The following is a 2,137-nucleotide window of genomic DNA, read 5'->3' as shown; positions in this document are numbered from 1 at the left end:
CACCCCCACCTCTAATTCTAATTATAGGTTATCCAGTGAATCTAGCAGCCAGTGGGCATTAGTGGTACAGTTCTGCAGGCTACACGATATGAAACTAAGCATATCTTACCTCAGAGAATGTGCCAAAGCAAATGATTGGCTGCAGTTCATTATTCACAGCCAACTCCACAACTACCACCCAGCAGAGGTAAGCCACTAATTGCTAGCAGTCACTCAAAAGGAAATAGGAACACTTCTCAGAAGATAGCATTCTTTCTATTGTGTAGACATAGGCCTTTTTTTTTTTTTTCTTGACATCCGGGATACGTACTGGATCCATGGGCTTTTGTTTCATGTGATACTATTATTTTTCCTAAGATTTCAGTGGGTTGGCATCAGACAAGGCACTAGTCATTAGTACTGAAGAGCTGAAAAGCTTTTGTGACTTCAGATTGAATATGGAAATTCACTCAAAAGCACCATACAACTTTGTAAAATTATATAGTAGTCACTCTGACTTAGTTCAGGGTGAGAAAGCATAATTTTGTCTATACTTTTCTCTAACATTTTCAGCTCCAGTTGAAACTGAAAGTTGGGTTTTTGTTTAACCATCTGATATGCCTTCTAGGTGAAATCCCTTATCCAGTACTTCAGCCCAGTCATTCAGGACCACTTAAGGCTGGCTTTTGAGAACTTGCCCTTAGTGCCCACCTCCAAAATGGACATCAATCAAGTCTGCAATAAGTCCTCCCAGGAACTTCAGGGAAGCAAAGAAGTGATGACCGATTTATTTGAAATTCTGCTCCAATGCTCAGAGGAGCCAGACTCCTGGCACTGGCTTCTGGTTGAAGCAGTGAAACAACAGGCCCCTATCCTCAGTGTTCTGGCCTCATGTCTCCAGGTGAGGATCATGAGAAGCCTAAATTAAGTACCCAGAGAACAATAGAATAAGTGATGAGGGACAGGAAAGGCTGATAATCAGAAGTGGGATGATGATGATAGTGAGGTTCCAGCATGTGTTTCCAAGTTCACTGCAACTTTTTGTGCTTCTCTAGCTTAGGCTCTGGGCCATTTAGTGTACCTGCTTGTGCCTTAACATTCAGTGAACTCAAGTGGTCAGAGCCTTGGCTCCTGGTTGGCAGTCACAGAGAAAGATGCTTTGGTGGACTGACCACCAGTGTTTCTTTGGTGCCTTCTTTAGCAGGGAAAAGGGACATTCCAGACAGTCCTTTAATCAGCAGATCAGTGGAGGGCAATCCTACTCTCTTACAATTCGTACTTCCCTGACTTTCACATATTCCCCCTTCTGTCTGCTTCTTGGTCTTTTGACCTGCAACACTCTGCAGGACAGTTTAGAACGGTCCCTTGGTTGCTCATTAGTTTGTTTCATGTATGAAGGCTTTTCAAGCCATTTTAACTAATTAAGTTGGGTGACTTATTCTAAACAGGAAATACCCATCTGTAGCATTTGAACATTTGCCAGGTAATCCAGGCCTAGTTGTTATTTTATTTATCCCATGGCAGGGTGCCAGTGCCATTTCATGTCTCTGTGTTTGGATCATCACTTCTGTGGAGGACAGTGTTGCAACTGAAGCCATGGGACGCATTCAGGACTCGATAGAGGACCATACCTGGAACCTTGAGGATCTTTCAGTCATCTGGAGAGCATTATTAACAAGACAGAAGAGCAAAACTCTCATCAGAGGTTTCCAGCTTTTCTTTAAGGTAGTGATTGTTGCTTCACTTCTTTCCAGAGCTTACGGGGTTACTTCAGCATATCCCCTCTTGGCTTTTTCTTATTTCCATCCTTGCATTTTTTTTAGCCAACAGCAGATGATGATGATGATATTAGAAGTACCATTTACTGGCAGGGCACGGTGGCTCATGCCTGTAATCTCAGCACTTTGGGAGGCTGAGGCGGGCGGATCACTTGAGGTCAGGAGTTTGAGACCAGCCTGTCCAACATGGTGAAACCCTGTCTCTACTAAAAATACAAAACTTAGCCGGGCATGGTGGCATGGGCCTGTAAATCCCAACTACTCGGAAGGCTGAGGGAGGATAATTGCTTGAACCTGGGAGGTAGAGGTTGCAGTGAGCTGAGATCGTGCCACTGCACTCCAACCTAGGTGACAGAGCAAGACTCCATCTCAAAAAAAAA

General features: G+C 43.9%; 1 protein-coding gene across 1 annotated transcript in view; it reads left to right on the top strand.

Moving 5' to 3' along the window:
• The window catches only part of SPG11 (spastic paraplegia 11 (autosomal recessive)), a 121,616-nt gene that overhangs the window by 80,651 nt on the left and 38,828 nt on the right, over positions 1 to 2,137 (top strand). The window contains exons 24-26 of the mRNA XM_011992084.1: positions 28 to 187; positions 608 to 880; positions 1,504 to 1,704. Of these exons, the coding sequence (XP_011847474.1) occupies positions 28 to 187; positions 608 to 880; positions 1,504 to 1,704 (634 nt within the window). The remainder of the gene's footprint in view (positions 1 to 27; positions 188 to 607; positions 881 to 1,503; positions 1,705 to 2,137) is intronic.

The sequence above is a fragment of the Mandrillus leucophaeus genome, unplaced genomic scaffold (assembly GCF_000951045.1).
Source record: "Mandrillus leucophaeus isolate KB7577 unplaced genomic scaffold, Mleu.le_1.0 Scaffold402, whole genome shotgun sequence".
Lineage (NCBI taxonomy): Eukaryota > Metazoa > Chordata > Mammalia > Primates > Cercopithecidae > Mandrillus > Mandrillus leucophaeus.
This window is presented reverse-complemented; position numbering and strand designations above follow the sequence as displayed.